General features: G+C 44.7%; 2 protein-coding genes across 2 annotated transcripts in view; one reads left to right on the top strand and one right to left on the bottom strand.

Moving 5' to 3' along the window:
* Positions 1-15794, bottom strand: part of ITGAE (integrin subunit alpha E) — a 54976-nt gene that overhangs the window by 5408 nt on the left and 33774 nt on the right. The window contains exons 17-25 of the mRNA XM_075014116.1: positions 14221-14349; positions 12839-12909; positions 11988-12123; positions 9824-9925; positions 8061-8140; positions 6675-6752; positions 6081-6147; positions 5889-5996; positions 810-884 (exon numbers count right to left, since the gene is read on the bottom strand). Of these exons, the coding sequence (XP_074870217.1) occupies positions 810-884; positions 5889-5996; positions 6081-6147; positions 6675-6752; positions 8061-8140; positions 9824-9925; positions 11988-12123; positions 12839-12909; positions 14221-14349 (846 nt within the window). The remainder of the gene's footprint in view (positions 1-809; positions 885-5888; positions 5997-6080; positions 6148-6674; positions 6753-8060; positions 8141-9823; positions 9926-11987; positions 12124-12838; positions 12910-14220; positions 14350-15794) is intronic.
* On the top strand, positions 2389-5788 carry HASPIN (histone H3 associated protein kinase). The gene is given in 2 exon segments (XM_075013972.1): positions 2389-2925; positions 2927-5788. Coding segments are annotated over 2 exon segments (2769 nt in total). The 5' UTR covers positions 2389-2424; the 3' UTR covers positions 5195-5788.

Here is a 15794-nt window from a genome sequence, read left to right as displayed (position 1 = left end):
TACATAGAATGTACAGGGCATTTCATTGAATGCATGTTGCATGTGTAGTAAAACCAACTCATTCTTGGTTACAGCATGTAGCACTTGTTACCGTACTTTTTAAATAGTATCATGAAACACACTGTGTTAGCCACTGTAAAGCCAATGTTCCAACGTAGATATGCAAGACAAAACAGATTCAAAACATCCAGGCAGGAGCTGTCACTGTCACCAGCTATCTGAACACCATAAACTAAGAAAAAAAAGGAACACATACCTAGCATTGTGATAGGCCCAAATCAAGCAGTCAGACACATACAGTGCCTCAACCTTTAAGTTACAAGATTACTAGGAGGATCTAGGAAAATATATTCTAACAGGTCAGGATGTTCAATTTTTTTAACATCCAGAATTGTTATACACCTGTAAGTTAAAACCAAACTAAACTGAAACTTGAACTTAGCTCACTGTTTGCATCATAGAACATTTACATGCTCATATTCTATATAAGTTGACTACCAATATCTGCTGAGTGCTGCATGTCACTTTTCTGAAAAGACCAACAGTAACGATTTGTAGTTTCAGAAAGGTAGCCAAATTAGTCTGTATCTTCAAAAACAACAGGAAATTCTGTGGCACCTTATGGACTAACATATTTTGGAGCACAAGCTTTCGTGAGCAAAGACCCACTTCGTCAGGGGTCTTTGCCCAGGAAAGCTTATGCTCCAAAACATGTTAGTCTATAAGGTGCCACAGGACTTCTTTTTGTACCTTTAGTTTATGCTTCCCTACTACATCTATGTGACAACAGTACTCAAGAAACCACTCACCTCTAATTCAGACTTTCTGGAACAGTTACTTGAATTTGATACTATATCATTTGTGATTTTGCAGTCTGTTGTATTCTGAAAAAAGAAGAGTGGAAAGTCTTGGTTGGCTCCCACACACCATTTGCCAAGAGCACGCCTGATAAAATGCACAAGAACTGCAGAAACCCAATCCCATTATCTGCCATCTTCTTCCCAAGAATGGTGGTAACTATGAGGAGGTGTGTTCCCAGGCCAGAAAAGGAGGGAGGCTCAGTAGGAGATCGCTTACTACACCACCAACTGGTCAGTTTAGGAGACATGAACTCCAAAGCGTCTCTCCTCTGGTTGTCTTCACCTGAGATGTGTGGCAAGTTTATGGGAGATCTACCCCCAAAGGTATGTCTGGAGAACAAAGGACTCATCTACAATGTAGGATGCGGTTCAGATAATTCTCTACTGCAGAGACTACTTTTTGGATTATATATAATAAAGCCAAAGCTGGATCAAACTTTGGCATCACTATATTTGGGGTGAGTGCTGCTATTTATACAGTGCTTCTTGCTCAGCATGCACTGTATTCTACAGCCAGTGTCAGAGACACAGCTCTTTGTCTCAGGATGTGAGGGATTGAAGGCCTTAGCTGGTCCAATACTGAACACAGCCATTCACCAGGGGCTCAATGGGATGGACCAGCAAAGGACTAGCTGGTCTTCTCCCAGGGTCATAAGTGCCCTGCAAGAAGCATGGAGAATGAAGGGGCCTCCTCATCCTGTCAAGGTGAGACAAAAACACTCAGGGAGCACAGAGATGGGACAGTATGTGTGACAGAAACAGGACAGCCAAGGGGCGACATGCACGCAGCAGGGAGGGGAGACACATGGCACTCAAGGGGGGGACAGGCAGGTACCTGTGCGCACGTGCACACGTGTGACAGACACAAGGCACTTGAGGGGTGACGTGCACAGGGGGAGACACTGAGGCAGATGGGCACAAGGGGTGGGAGGAAATAGACGTGGGGCACCCAAGGGAGCAGTGCGGATGGGGGGAGGGTGACAGAAACGGTGCGTGTGTGTAATGGATGCAGAGATTGAGGACTATGCAGAGGTGGGCACCGGGGGGAATGGTGGGCTGGGGGGAGAGAAGCAGGGAGCCTGACGAGTGAGGAGCATGGGGTGAGGGCAGGGAGAAGCTCCGGGGGTGACGGGCATGAGGAGCCCACGGGGTGAGGTGCATGTGGGGCAGTGGGCACAGATGTGGGTGGACATATGAGGTAGGGGGCGCTGGGGGGAAAGGGGGGGAGACTGAGGGGTGCCCGTCACGGGAAGGTGATTGACATAAGGGGTGTAGGGAGCACGGCGGGATGGGCAAAGGGGGGACAAACGGCGCATGTGGGGTGACGCGCACATGGGGTCATGGGGCAGGTGAAGGGCGAGAAGAACGGGGGGGCGGCGGACGTGTGGGGCCGGGGTGATGGGCGCGGGGCAGGGTAACGAGCGCACGGAGCCGCGGGGGGGGGGGGGGGGGAAGTCACGCCCAGGCCGCTCGCCCTGAGGAGAGCGGCGGGGGCGGGGCTCACCCCCACCGCCGGCCTCGCGAGACTTGGTTTGAAAGGGCGGCGGGCGGGCGCGGCGGCGCTATGGCGCCTCAGCCGCTGCCGCTGCTCCGCACCTACGCGCGCCGGGGACCCCGCCTGCGCCGCCTCCCGGCCCCAGCGCCCTGGCTGTCGCCGCCTCAGGACCGCAAGCGGTTCTTCGGCTCCAGCTCCGCCTCCACGGGCTCCACTTCCACCGCCTCGTCCGCCAGCCCCGGCTCGGAGGACCCCGACTTCCAGCCCAGCCGCCGCCACCGCCCGCCGCCGGCCCCCCGGCCCGCCCGCCCGCGGCGGAGGAGGGGCGGCCGCGAGGCCAAGGAGAACCGGGTCGCCACTCCGCCGCCGCCGCCGCGGAGACGCCTGCCCAGCCGGCGCCTGAGGCTGCGAGCCCGGCCCCCGCTGCTGTGCAGCACCCCCCAGCCGCCGCCGCCCGGGGCCGAGAGCCGGCCCCTCCCCGAGGGGGAGGAGAGCATCCTGGGGGGCTGCCGGGAGAGCCGCCCCGCCCCTCCTGGGAGCTCGGGCCGGGCCCGCCGCCGACGTCACGGCCCCCCCCCGCCACATCCTGGCCGAGCTGAGCTCCATGGCGGCGGAGGGCAGCGCAGAACTCTTCTCCCCGCCACCGTCCGCCGCCCGCCCGGGCAGCCCCCCGGGGGAAGCCTGGCCTGGCTGCGGCCCGGCCGGGAGTGCAGCCGCCCCCGCAGCGGCCCAGCGCCAGACTCCGACTTCGGTCCCCGGCAGCGAGTATTGCCTCTTGCGCTATGGGGCCTGCAGGCGGCCTGAAGCAGCAGCCCAGGGGGACTCGATCCGGCTGGTTCTCTTCTCCTCCCCCAGCATACACAGACTGACTGTGCCCACTCCAGGCCAGCCTGGCTCGCCCCCCCGTCCCACTGTGAGTAGAGATCCCGCCCAGAGCCCGACGTCACAAAAGGCGGAGAGGGCTCAGAGGACTACACTGGGACCCTGCCAGCCAGAAACTAGCCTGGCCTTGCAGAGAACTGTTCATGACCAAGAGGCTGCACTGCCCCTTCCTGGGAAGCCACAGGTCCTGGTACAAGGTAACATCAGCCCTGCTCATCTGCATGATGATTTGAGAGGAGGCTCTCTGGGAAGGAGCTGGAGCTCTAGTGCAGACAAATCCAAACAGCTATTTCAGCCCTTGGTGGTTTTGAACTCTCAAGTGGTGCCCAACTGGTTGGCTAACAGGAAAATCAGTATTAAAAAGCTGGATGCTGGGCCCTCCTGTAGGGAAAATGATTGTCAGGAGCCTGTTTCCCCCTTTGCCCTGTCTGTAATCTCCGAAAAGAAGCCCAGAAATTGCAATGTCGTGCTGAGAGACGTTGGTGGAGGCACCAGTAGAAAAGCCTGTATCAGTGGGTTCAGCTCCAGCCGATGGAGGAAACCAGCAAGGCGCCGGCAAGTCAGAAACAAGAATACAAAAACTCAGTGGCAGCATGCTGATGGCTCCTTTCAAAAACAAGTGAGGCAAAGAGGGATGGAGAAGAATACCCTGGAAATGTCATCATCTCTTCTGTTTGACTGTTCTTTCCTCAATGACTCCCAGGTGTGGGCTAGGGCTCGAGCATCTCTCTCCCTTCACAAGAAGAAGAAAATTGCCATAGAACAAAGTGCCTGTGGTAGCATCCCTTGTACACCTTCGTTTAAATCTCAGCTTGCAGGGTACCGTAAGTCCCCCTTCATTCAAAGCCTTGGCTACAGTAATTGGCCCACTTCCTCTGTGCTCCTTCTGACTCCCATGAAGTCCCATTCCATTCTGGAGGTGATCCTCACAGATGCAGAAAAGGTGTATGGGGAATGCCAGCAGGAGGGTCCTATATCCTTTGAGGAATGTATTCCCCCAGAAAAGATGAAGAACTGTTTAAAGATTGGGGAAGGTGTATTTGGGGAGGTGTTCCAAACAAGAAGTGAGAGAGGAGCTGTGGCTTTAAAAATCATTCCTGTTGAGGGGACTGAGAGGGTCAATGGAGAAGCTCAAAAGAATTTCAGTGAGATCTTGCCAGAAATGATAATTTCAAAGGAGCTCAGTCTTTTATCTCAGGAGGTAGAGAACAGAACTGTAGGGTTCATTGACTTGTACTCTGTGCACTGTGTCCAAGGTGCATATCCGGAGCATCTTCTGAAAGCCTGGGACAAATACCATGAACTGCATGGATCCGAAAATGATCGGCCAGACTTATTTGGAGAGCAGCAGCTCTTCATGGTCCTGGAATTTGAATTTGGAGGCAATAACTTGGAGAATATGAGGAAGCAGCTGAATTCAGTGGAAACAGCAAAAAGCCTACTGCATCAAGTGACTGCTTCCTTAGCAGTGGCAGAAGCAGCATTGCGCTTTGAGCACAGAGACTTGCACTGGGGGAATATCCTGGTGAAGAAAACCAACTTGAAGGAGCTGAGTTATACTTTGAATGGTACAGTTTATACAATCCCCACAAAAGGGATTCATGTGAACATCATAGATTACACTCTGTCTCGAATGGAGAAAGATGGGTTAACAGTCTTCTGTGATATTTCTACTGACAAAGAGCTGTTCCAAGGAAGAGGGGACTACCAGTTTGATGTCTATAGGCAGATGAAAGAAGAGAATTCCAACAACTGGGCTGACTATCACCCCCATAGCAATGTTATTTGGCTGCGCTATGTAGCAGATAAACTGCTAAAAGATGTAAACTACAAGAGAAAGATCTGCTCCTCTTCTGCCTTGAAAGGCATACAGAAGGAGCTCAGAAAGTTCCACAGAGAAGTCATGAACTTTAGCTCTGCAAGTGATGTTCTGCTCAATAGCAGCCTTTTCCAGTGATAAGAGTGGACTTGAACCTTCAAGAGAGAAATCATAAAATGCTGTCCTTGTACTTAAACTCCCTTTGCTATATATTTGGAATATTTCAACTTTGGCATGTTAGGCACAGTTCAGAGAGTAAATGACCTCTTCTGTTCATGACTTAGAAAATATTTGAGTGTTTTGCTAAAATATATAATGATCCTTTTGTTGCAAAAAATCATAAAATGTTTCACAGTTCAAATATTCAAAACGCTTCTTCCCTATGTTAAAATACAGTTTAACTAATTTAGGGACAGCCAGTTTTAAGCTCCATTTCCTTTATAATCTTAAATCAGTAAAACTGATCATTTAAATAAACTGCAATAAAATCTAGCCTTTTCATTTCTCTCAGATTGGAAAATGAAGACATGACTTTTGCTAATGCATTTGAGACATTCCTTTGTTATGAAAACGGGTTTTTTTTGTTTTGTTTTTAGTAGCACTTGTATAGACTCAGCTTTAAACACATGCTTTTAGGGTCGGCAAATTTCCTGGTATAGCAGAGTAAATGTCAGATTTAATATAAAAATACTGAAACAGAAAATTAGAGGTGATACTCCTGGATTAAGTAGGAAAAGCCAGGCTTGAATGTTCTTTATCAGTAAGGGTTAAAACTGCTGTCCTCAAAGTCTATGGAAGAGGAATCATACACTGAATTTAAAAAAAAAAATACCTTTGTTCTCGTTATATTTTTCATACTTGTAATACAATGACCTTGTATCTTCATGGGTACCCAAATGTGTAATTCAATTTGAGCTTCAAAGTGGTTTTCCCCATTGATCTACAAAAGCAAATACACAAGCTGAGAAAGGGTAAACTGTTGTCCCTAAAAATCAGACTGTGGTATTACTAACTTTGTACTTACGTTAAACTGGAACTCTTTGTTCTCAGAGAGTCCTTGACTAACATTCACATATAGTACTGGAGTTGGCCTGCAGACACAGAGATAAATCAGAATAAATGGAGCTTGGATTATTAACGCAAATGAGTTCACATTACCAGCCAACTTCTCCCCTTCTCTTCTACTTGAGGGATTTATCACACATCCAGTTTTAGTAGAATTCCTGTTTATTTAGACTTATTTTAAAGGGACAGTATCTTGAAATCTAGTGAAATGTTTCAAGAACTAGAAATGTTTCTGCCAGTTACATTGTTTTACTATCTTATTTTTTCAGTTTCTCCCTCTCCTTTTGATTTGAGACCTACACAAAATGGAACCCCATCAACTATATTTAGTGTTGTCAAAACATCCAAACTAAGAAATCTCTCAGTCTGTCATAATAATCTTGTGAATTATAACAATTGACTTCACAAGGTTAGTTAATGCTTACAGAGGAACAATTCATAAATAACACATTATACTATAGTCTGACACAGTTTTCCATGCTTCACTTTACTTCCAACACAGGTTTATAAATGTGATAATATCAGTAGCACTTGGCCACTCCATAAGACTTACCTGGTAAGAACTGCAGTGAAAGCATATCTGACATCAAGACTGTGTTCTTTAATCAGAGCAGTGCTGTTTTCATTTACACTAACAAAAGTGAAAGAAAACACGGTTATCTAACTGCTAGATTTAACTTCTTCCCTGTCACTAAAGCTCCTGTAGTTTAACATTTGCTGACTGTGAATTTATACCAGGAGACTGAAGAGAATTATTGCCACTGTAAATTCAAGAGCAATGTTCACAGAGCTACAAGTGGTCTGAACTTGATAAACTCGATACAATAGGAACCCTAATGTAGACTTTAACATTTCCTGTCTCCCAACATGTCAAATGCAAGTGTAGTATGCGAGCATGCAAGAGTGCTTACATATATCATATGCAAGAAGTTTGCTGGTATAATGGAAATTCATTCAAAAAACCTTCAGCTTTGTTGAAAGGCAAAAATTCCAGATTTAGTGGCCTAAAGTTAGTCAAATAAAATTGTTAGTTTTCTAAGATCAGTTTCCTGCTTTTCAAAGATGCTGAGCACCTGCTTGTTCCTGTGGCCTTGTTTTCTGCACTTTACTCCATCTGTTTAAGTGCTAAACTGAAGATTTAGATTCCTGTCTCATTTGAAAATATTGACAAATTGGTCTACCACATTTGTGTGCTTTACTTGATATAAGCATAAAACAAACCAGCAGTCAGGTAGCACTTTAAAGACAAAATAATTTATTAGGTGATGAGCTTTTGTGGGACACCACTGCTACTTGACTGCTGTTTTGTTCTGTTAGAATAGATTCACATAGCTACCTCTCTGTTACTATTGGTATAAATATAGCCTCTGTTTTTTTTAAAGCTGGCTTGCCTTTGCCCTTTCCCCCAGTCTCCTAGAAATCAGGCACAGACTTCCTCACCTCTGGTCTGAAAAAATAGAAAAGGAGAACAAAAGACACCACCAGCTTTCCCAGGCATCAGTTAAGTGAGTGGAGGAACCAGTACCCACACTGTACTTTCACTTCTTGCCTCTCCCAAAATTGAGTGCCTTAGGAAAAAAAACCAAATTCGCTCATAGCTCAGCTGTGTTTTTTCAAAAACATGCTACACTGTTTTCCTTACTGAAGAAGAACGGGTACTAAGTGTCCCACAAGTAAAAGAGTCAGGACCCTGCTTATGTCATAAAGTGGTGGCTTTCCTATTCTCTCTCTAATTTCCAAAGATAAAATAAATGATAATCTGACAGTATGAGAAAATCTTGTATGTGTGTGGACATTTTTAAAAGAAGGGAAGGACCGATGAGTAGGGTTTCAGACTGGCTCCCTCAGGCTGATTAATGGAGAAAGATTAAGGAAATAGGAAATTTAAGCTTTCTATCCAGTCCATAATAAAACTTAGGTGGAAAAGGGTATTTCTTACTTAGTGACGTTAATCGTGATGGTTGCAATCTTATCTGGAAATACAGCTTCATCCAATTGCCAAATCACTGAAAAATGTGCCTATTATGAAGAAAGAGGTTATTTAACCCCCCCCAAAAAAAGGGCAAAAGCAAACTGGATCTATGCAAATTTTATACTCACTGCACTAATTTTTAAATAAGATTTAGTTGGACAATTTTATTGTTGAACTTTCCCTCCACTATATGCTACATGTTACTATGTATAATGAAAGAACAGACAAGAAGGTATATGCAAATAGCTAGTGTGACAGTCAAGGTCCAGACACCCAAAGAGAAAATAGTTGGTTTAGCCCCCTCCTCAACAAAAGAAGCAGTTAAACCAAATGATTGTATACTATGTTACTGTACTGTAAAATTATATTGAGTTCAGTCTTTTACAAAAAGTTTGTAATGTTCTGAACCTCATGGTTGTCATGAGATATACAAAATGAGTATGAATTATGGTTTTGAATGTGTTTGTGTACATAGAGAACTATGCTCATAAGCTTTGGTTCCATCTCGCAACAGGAAGATGAGCAATCAGACGCAGTGTGTCATCTTCCAAGCTAGATGTTTGTACAAAACCGGACTCAAATAATGATTCATTATCCCATCCAGGAACAGATAAATCATGAGCCATTAGAGGTTGTGATAAGACACTGAGACAGATGTGAATTTCTCACTTTTCAGTATCTATAATGGACTGTAGAATAAAACAGCAAACTCTTAGGAGAGCCTGGAGGTGGGAAGTGTGCAGTGAATGCTGGAAACATTCCACTCTAGTTCAGGGTATGTCTGGAAACTTCAAAGGGAAGAGACAAATCGTATTAGAAATGGGGATTTATATGATGTGGCTGTTTAAAGCCTGAGGTTGCATCTTTATATTTATTGGGTTGCTTGCATGTTTGCTCTCTCACTATTTTATCTTTGAATCTATATATTTTCTATGAAATAAACCTTTTGTTTATTTTTACTCCAAGCAGGTCACTTTTGTTCAAAATGTGGAAACCAGTGTAAGATAGTACCTGGGAGGGCCTGGGGGGGGTGCTGATTTCTCACTGGAGATGACAAACCAGAAGGGCAAAGTCTGAGGGTACATCTAGACTGTGCAGAAGATTGATCCAGTAAAGATCTATCTTCCAGAGTTCAATTTTGCACACCTGGTAGAGATACACAAAATCGAACTATCTGGGGTTGGCAGATGACCTCTATTCCTCAATATTGCAAGGAGTATGGGAGGTCAACAGGAGATCGACTTCCCTCTGTGAATATGGACAGCTAAGTTGATTGCAGATAAGTCGATTCTAGTTACTCCATTGCTGTAGCTAGAATTGCATTATCTACAGTCAACTTACCTCTCTTGTGTAGACGAAGCCTGAGAGTCTTAGTAGTTAGGAATTCATGAATTTAGGATGACTCAGGACAGGAAGGGCTATTGACATCATCTGCAAAGAGTAAGTAGTCTGCTGAAAGCCAGGGTGAGACCTTGTGTACATGAGCAAGCTACAGGTGTCAGGGATCTGAGCCCTAGCAGCACAGCATTAAGGCACCTCAGTGTTACAGGGCAGGCAATGACAAGCTGGAATTGATGAGGGTGATCATCAAAGTATCACAGTCAACTGAGACTTCCATACATGAGTTAGTTGAGGCTATGGCCTACTTTCTAAGATAAAGGTACAAAAGCAGCTGCTGAAAATAGAAGGGACATTGAGAACAAAGCTGTAAACAATGACATTTGACTTACTGTTTTTTTCTTGAATATTGGGTGTCCAATCTTGCAGCCCATAGATGAGATTAAATGTGTGGATGGTTCTGGCTGACTGCAGTGAATTACAGCAGAGGATGGCTGACAAAATAGCATACTTTTTTAATATCAAAGCAAAACAGACTGGAAGAGTCAACTCATTTTGCTGAGCTCTCCCACAAAATGAATTTCTATCCTAGGTGTGAATAGCTCACAAATACCATCAAGAGTTAGGGATCTTGGAGACAGTCTTCCACTCAGGCACTGATAATATCACTCAGGTATACCCTTTATGATTTCTTATCAGGCCTCATTTAGAGGAGATATTTTCAATACAGGCTGTAAGTCTAGTTTAAAAAATACCTTTATTGACAGGCAAAACTGATTAATCAAAATGCCAGAAACTATTTATGTTAAAATACTGGATTAGTGTGGTTTGAGATAAATAATAAATACCCCTATTGGCTTCTGAAAGCTAGTTACTCTATGGTGTTCAATATAAATATATTGTGAAAGAAAAACACCACAACAAACGTAACGTGCAGATTATAGCCTTGCCTTGAAGACAGTACAATCCTTCAAGACCTCCACTAAATGTGTCCCTCAGAAAAACTGATAAAAGTAATTTAAAAGTCACATCACTTTTAACTTGAAAAGTTGGAAAATCAATTGACCCAAACTCTTTAGTTCTGGCTATAGTTTAGCAATAGTAGGCCCTTTGTGCTGCTGTAGTTTAATGTATTACAACATTACTTGCCTATCAGCTGTTCCATTTATATATGCCATTGCAGAACACCTAATAGAGCTGGCTTATTCGTGTAACATGAAAGCAGTCTTTGAATTCACCATGTTGTAATTATAGCCTTAACGTACTGAATAAAGCCAAAGCTTATACTAGCCCAAGATCTTCTCTCAGGAATTCTGAAGCTTTCAGAAGTTGCTATCAGTGTTCCTGATCTCAGAAATAACCTTTCTGTATACCCAACCCTTCATTTAATCCAGTGGTTCTCAAACTGTGGGTCCCCATAATGGGTTGCTTAGGCCAGCATTAGACTTGCTGTGACCCAGGGCTGAAGCTGAAGCCCAGCTCCACCCTCCCCTGGGCTCAGACCTTCTTTTCCCCCACTCCCTCAGTTGGTGGGGTTCAGGCTAGACCCCATCTTAGGGCATGTAGTAATTTTGTTGTCAGAAGAGGATCTTGGTGCAATGAAGTTGGAGAACCCTTGGTTTAATCTGTTAACAGGAAGGGTCACTTAAGGAGGACCCAAAAATTGCAGAATGTCCTGGAAACTGCTGAGTATTCTGTAACTCCTTGGATTGGATATGGAGCTCATTTGCCAAGCTTTTGGGGACAGAGACTAATGGGGAAGGAGGCTAGCCATCACTACTCACCACACTACCTGGGGGTTGGGCTGGCTCTTTCCAGTAAAGCTGTCTCCACCCTGCTCCCTGCTAGGATCTCAGGGGCCAGACTGAAGGGTCCAGTGAGCTGGATGTGGCCCATAGTCTAGTTTGCCCCCTTCTGCCTTAAACTCACAGTTTGGTGCATACAGAAAGCAACTATAGAGGTGCAAACTGATGGACATTACTTGCTAGAAGTGTTACCTCAGGCACCTGGTGTGCATGCATACCCTGGTATGGAATACAGATAAGGACCAACAGGCAAAGAACTACCTTGATGTCAAATGACAAAAAGGTTCTGTCTCATACAAAAGCTCATAAAAGAAAAAAAATTTCACAACATTTATAAGGTAAAATTTCCTCAAAAGGAAAATTGAGACAGACGTTACATGAGTTGTTCAAAGTCCTATAAAGTCAACAGCAGTCAGGATTATAACTCAGAAGTTTTTGGTTCCCAGTCCAGTAGGCCACTGGGCTTGCGAAAATACTAGTTTACTCAAGCATAACTCCTGACAAAAGTATACAAGCGATTTTTACCTAGTTTTCTATGCATGATGTATCTTACTGTTTATTGATTTATTAATAACAGCCCCTATAAATGAGCTTTACAATAGATTGCTCTCTTGCCACTGGCCAAAACGACATCTTTAAGCCTTTATTTCAGGAAAAATTTCCGGGGCAGTCAATGAATAACAATGGATTCTAACCCTTGCTGTCTCTCACCATCCCTGTTTTGAACCAGACAATCATTTCATGATCTCACCTCTGGGATCATCTTTTTAAACTGTAGATTTTTAGGGTATTTCAAGACCATGGTTGTCATGTAGGAGTCATCTCCGCTGTTAACTAGAGAAATGTTCATGGTCAGCTCCTTTGTGTGCCCCACCACTAATTCCTTTCTGCAAGCAAGCATGAAAAATAAAGCAGAGTTGTTACACTTTATCAATGTTGCTGCTTAATAATAAGTACCACATGAGACCAAGCCATTGGTTGTTCAAGTCCACCATCCTACTTATGGAAATGGCTACTACCAGATGCTTTCACAGACACACATAATGCAGCCAGCCAATTAAGCATACAATGGTCTTCAGAATATGGCAAGGGAAGGTTTGGAGAGGCAAACATTCCTTTTTTGATAATTAGTGTGATATTTGGCCTTTCAAACTTTGATCACCTTTATCATATTAAATTATCCAGACGCTTATCAACCTAGCTCCCTTTGATTGATATTCAGTAAATGCCTCAGGCTGACTTTGCATTGTGTGAAAAAAAGTATATCCTTTTATCTAAGGCTACATAACATTGAGTGATCCCATGCTTTTGTGTTATGGGACAGCATTAACGACGATGTTCATAATCAGTACCAAAATTGGGACTTTAGGACCCTCATACATGTTCTGTCCTTGTCCTCTCTGCTGAGATTTTCAAAGAGAGGCTCTGTCTGGCCTTAGGAGGAAATCAAGTATGAAGTCATGATGTCATGGCACAGATAAATTTGGATGAGGTTTAATGTATGAAAGGGAGACAGAAACTCAAATTACTTTAACAAAGTTCACATGTATTTTACAGCAATACCAAGAATGAAATATGTCCAATACAAGCATTTCAACTCACTGAGTCTGACTTCTCAAGCTTAGGTTTGCTGCACAGACAGCCTTGTTATTACAGTCCTTCTTGTAAGGCAGCTGAAATTAAATAGAACAGTGGCCTTGTTAGGATTGAGTCAGACTAGTTGGTCAGAAATGTTTTTTGTGAGACTCTCTCTCTCTTTTTTCCTCTTCGGAGGCAGCATATTGAAAAAAAAACACAAAACATTCTCACACCTAAATAAATAAATAACAAACAGTCCTGTAGCACCTTAAAGACTAACAATTTTATTTATTAGGTAATGAGCTTTCACCACATTCTGGATCAGAAATGACTGACTTCAGCACCACCTCTTCCCCCTATTCCAGTGGTTCCCAAACCTTCTGGCATCATGCCCCGCTTTTGATTTTTGAGAAACCCTCACACCCTCCACCTCTTCTTTACCATCATCCAACCCCCCTTTAAAAAATTAAATTAATAATTTAAAATAAACAACAGCTGGATATTTTCTTGGCCCCTTGTGGGTGCCTTGTGCAGCCCCAGCTGGCCAGCTGTCTGAGCCTCATGCTAGCCACCAGAGCTGCCCATGCCAGCCATCTGCCCACCTGAGAGCTGTGCTGCCAGAAATGCCTACCCAAGCCCTGTGCTGCCAGGACCAGCCGCCCACCCAAGCCCCACATTGTCAGGGCCAGCCACCTGCCTGCTCTCCCAAGCCTGCATTGCTGGGGCTAGCTGCCTGCCTTCCAGCCCAAACCGCCTGAGCCCCAGCAGCCCACGCCCCTCCCTGCCCACAAAGCCAGGCACCACAAGTTCCCCCACTCTTACCCTATCCCCCTCACCTCAGCCAGGCCCCCCCGGGCCCCCCCAATCCACACACACTCACCTTTGCAGAAGGCAGCTAGCTCCACATGGGTCTTTGCCGGCTGCCCACTTTTTATAGCGGCTGTGCAGGGTCTTCCATGTAAAATGGCAGGGACTGAGAGCCAGAAGCCAAGGCCAGCTCTTTCTTTGCATGGGGGGGAGAATACTGGGGGGGTTGGGTTGCCTTGCACATGCGCCCCCCTGAATTTCTTTATGCTCCCGCATGGGGGCACACCCCCTAGTTTGGGAAGCCATGCTCTATCCCTCCTGCTCTACACAGCTAGCAGGAAAATCCTAGCAGCCACTCATTTGCAGATGGAATAAGGGGTGGGGAGAAGCAGCTGAAAACACGTAGGATACAGGTAACTCCGTGGAGGGAAAACTGGGCCTTTACAATATCACTTTATAAGTCTCTGTAGATCATACTGCCTTCAGGCAAAATGACATGCACATGCTAAGAAAAGCACAATGCCAAGGCTTCTTATGATAAAACCTTTGAATACTGGGGAGGAAGAGGGCCAGTTGCTCCCACCCCAATAATAAAATACCTGAAAATATGCCTCAGGTTCCTGGTATTTATCCAGCATGGGAGCAGGATGGTCCATGTTCTCATTGTTGTTAAAGAGATCATAGGTAACTTTAAGAGTAATATTAGAGAAACAGTCATAATCACACATCTGTAATAAAACAAGAAAAAGAAAAACTAGTGGGTATGACAGGTGTTTGGGGCTGGTAGACTGTATAGCAGTTTGTACATCAGTGACTCTTTGTATGACTGGCCTAGTTCCTTATGTCTAATTTCTGAATGTCTCAGATAAACAAGTTTTGAGGCACAAAAAGCCCAAAGAATCTCTTTGCTTCCATTCTTAAAACCCTTGTTTCTATAGTGGCAGACATGATGGTTTAATTGAACAAGATTGCGCTGCAGAGGCAGCCTTCAGCACATTCAAATAGCTGGCTGCCACTGCCTATCAAGGGTACTAGGGCTCCAAGGCAGCATGTATCCCAGATTTCCAGGCATTGCCTCAAAATTAAATGTTACAGTTCAGTTATTCATCAAATGCTGCATGCAACCTGTAGCAGTTAGCAGAAACCTATACAGAATAATGATGGACTCCTGTCCGCTTCCGGTTACTAATTGGTGGAAGAGGGTGAGGGGAGAATATAATATTTAGCAATTTTATCTCCCTTTTCATACACCCATCTGCAAGCGATTTAGAAAGGTGCAAAAGTGTTGCTAGTTCTCTTTTATAAATAGGGAAACTGAAACATGAAGTGTTCGTGTGACTCAAACCAGATCGCAACGGAATCAGTGCTGGGAATAGCACGTTTCCTCCTCTGTCTACACCACATAACCTCCTACATCTCTTACAGTTACAAGTGTGACACACAGGTCTGAGAAGTAACAGAAATAGCTGTGCTAGTCTATATACTATCAAAACAACAAAGCAGTCCAGTAGCACTTTAAAGACTAACAAAATAATTTATTAGGTGATGAGCCATGGCTATGGTCTGAAGGGCTACGTCTACACTAGCCCCAAACTTCAGCTCATGGGAATAAGGGGACTTCGAAGTAGGTGGGGTCCTTTCGAAAAGGAGCCCCGTCGGGATGAGCCGCGCGGCGGTGAGGCGCGTCAATTTCAAAGTGCCGCGGCCGCCCGCATGCTAATGAAGCGCTGAATATGCATTTCAGCGCTTCATTAGTAAACTTCGAAATGGCCATTTGCGTGGCCATTTCGAAGTTTGGGGCTAGTGTAGACATGGCCAAGAAGTGGGTCTGTCCCACAAAAGCTCATCACCTAATAAATTATTTTGTTAGTCTTTAAAGTGCTACTGGACTGCTTTTTTGTTTTGATATGTCTGAGAAGGAGTTGTTTCTCCTTGAGCTGTTTTGCTTAGGATCTGAAAACAAATCTACCTGAAACTAACCTCCATCCCTTCACAGTCCATCTGCCGCTTCAACACTGATTTATTCTGAAGCAGATTCCATAACTCACCCTTTCCCTTCTGGTTTTTGGTTTGTTTGTTTGATTGATTGATTGATTGATTGAGTGATTGATTGATTCCTGAAGCATTATTTAGAGCGAGAGCTCCTAGGAGAGCTATCACAACTGTCTGCTCA

This window comes from Carettochelys insculpta, chromosome 19 (assembly GCF_033958435.1).
Source record: "Carettochelys insculpta isolate YL-2023 chromosome 19, ASM3395843v1, whole genome shotgun sequence".
NCBI classification, from domain to species: Eukaryota; Metazoa; Chordata; order Testudines; family Carettochelyidae; genus Carettochelys; species Carettochelys insculpta.
Note: the sequence above shows the minus strand (reverse complement) of the source record. Positions and strands in the feature narration are given on the sequence as shown.